Source organism: Austrofundulus limnaeus, unplaced genomic scaffold, assembly GCF_001266775.1.
Source record: "Austrofundulus limnaeus strain Quisiro unplaced genomic scaffold, Austrofundulus_limnaeus-1.0 Scaffold302, whole genome shotgun sequence".
Classification (NCBI taxonomy): Eukaryota; Metazoa; Chordata; class Actinopteri; order Cyprinodontiformes; family Rivulidae; genus Austrofundulus; species Austrofundulus limnaeus.
The window spans coordinates 607,858-609,539 of NW_013952704.1; the positions used below are offsets into that span (position 1 = coordinate 607,858).

The window sequence follows — 1,682 nt, forward strand, 5'->3', positions numbered from 1 at the left end:
AGTTTGAGGATTAAATTTTTTTTATGTTTTTTAAGCTCAAAATAGGAGGGGTCGTATTATACATGAATAAATACGGTAAATACTACGAGCAGAAAGCAGGAGATATGCGGCCGTGCAGCCACTTTGAAGCTAGACTTGAATGTTTTATCAGCACATGTTCAGTGTTGGTTCTTCCTGCTTTAATCACACATTCAGTGGAAAACAACCTGAAATGTTATTTTATTTTAAAAGCTGTTATTTATCTAAAATCTTAGGTGAGGTTAATGTCTACATTAAAGCCACTTGTTCTGGTTGAAATGAGAGTTGGACGTTGTGAATTGAAAACTGTTTGAATCTCAGGTTTGTCACCTCTGAAGAGAAGAAGCAGCAGGGTTTCCAGCGGGACAACGAGGTTCTGCTTCAGAGGCGCAAAAATCAGGTCCAGCCCGGCGGAGCAACGCTGAGCGTCACGGTTCCGTATCGAGTCATCGACCAGCCGCTCAAGCTGGCTCCGCAGGACTGGTGAGCGTTTCATTAATAACGTAGTTCCAAACAGAAACCTGCTGTTCAGAGGAMGGTTTGAGTCCAGCAGTGAGGTTTCTTCAAAACAGGAAGCTGTACGAGCCAGAAATCGACTTGCTTCGAATACTGCCTGTTTTATGTTGCAGACAGTGCTAAAATCATTAAAAAATATTATTGTCTTGTTAATCTAAGCTCATGACTTTTTTATAATGACTGTTGTAAAGCTGAGTTTACTAAAAAAGAAATTCAACACTTAACATTCAGCTCATTCATCGCATTTAATCACTAAAAAGTCACCATAAACTTGTAATTGCTGACGGTCACATTCAGAGCTATGATTGGATGGTTCATAGAAATGTTTGTGTAGCTGGGATACACAAACAGAACCTCTGGGGACAGTATCGTCTYRTTGCCTAAACCAAACCCAGGCTTCTGTGGTCTCAATTCAGGGGCTGCAGCCTACCTAGACCACTGCCCACAGAGGCCACACCCTTCACAGTCCACGCAGGCTGCATAACACTGCTGTGAAATGAGACGGTCCAGTCTTCAGACTTATGACCCATTACCATGATGAAGTTTTTACATGACGTGCCTTTRATGTGTTGGGACATGTATTCACTTGTCTTTTCACTGGAGGAACAACGTTACAGTTAKAAATGTTAAATGTAAATAAATAAGAACATTAATAATTTGGGTTTAGCTCCAGTATCAGTTCTTGTTGCTGCATTTTATTTAACATCTCATTGCAGCAAAAATTTCTTAGCTAAGTTGTTAAACTTATGTTTAGGGTTTCCTTTGATGTGGTTTGCATTCACATTGTGCTTTTTGCAAGCAGACTATAATTTATAAACAAWGCCATACGGTGACCGTCATTGCTCCCATTGGACAGAAATGACAGGGCCAGGACTGCACAGACCAGGAAATAAAGATGGTGTTCTTATGTTGTTATTAAGACTGTGCAGCTCGTTTAACGGTGGTTTCATGATGATATGCAGTTAGGTCCCTATATATTTGGACAGAGACGGTGTTTTTCTAATTTTGGTTCTAGACCACAATGAATTTTAAACAAAACAATTCAGATGCAGTTGAAGTTCAGACTTTCAGCTTTAATTCAGTGGGTTGAACAAAATGATTGCATAAAAATGTGAGGAACTAAAGCCTTTTTTAAACACAATCCTTCA

At 39.6% G+C, this 1,682-nt stretch overlaps 1 protein-coding gene across 1 annotated transcript in view; it reads left to right on the forward strand.

Annotated features, from left to right (window-relative positions):
- The window catches only part of cdc73 (cell division cycle 73, Paf1/RNA polymerase II complex component, homolog (S. cerevisiae)), a 57,861-nt gene that overhangs the window by 44,725 nt on the left and 11,454 nt on the right, over positions 1-1,682 (forward strand). Inside the window, exon 14 of the mRNA XM_014021712.1 lies at positions 340-501. Within this exon, the coding sequence (XP_013877166.1) occupies positions 340-501 (162 nt within the window). The remainder of the gene's footprint in view (positions 1-339; positions 502-1,682) is intronic.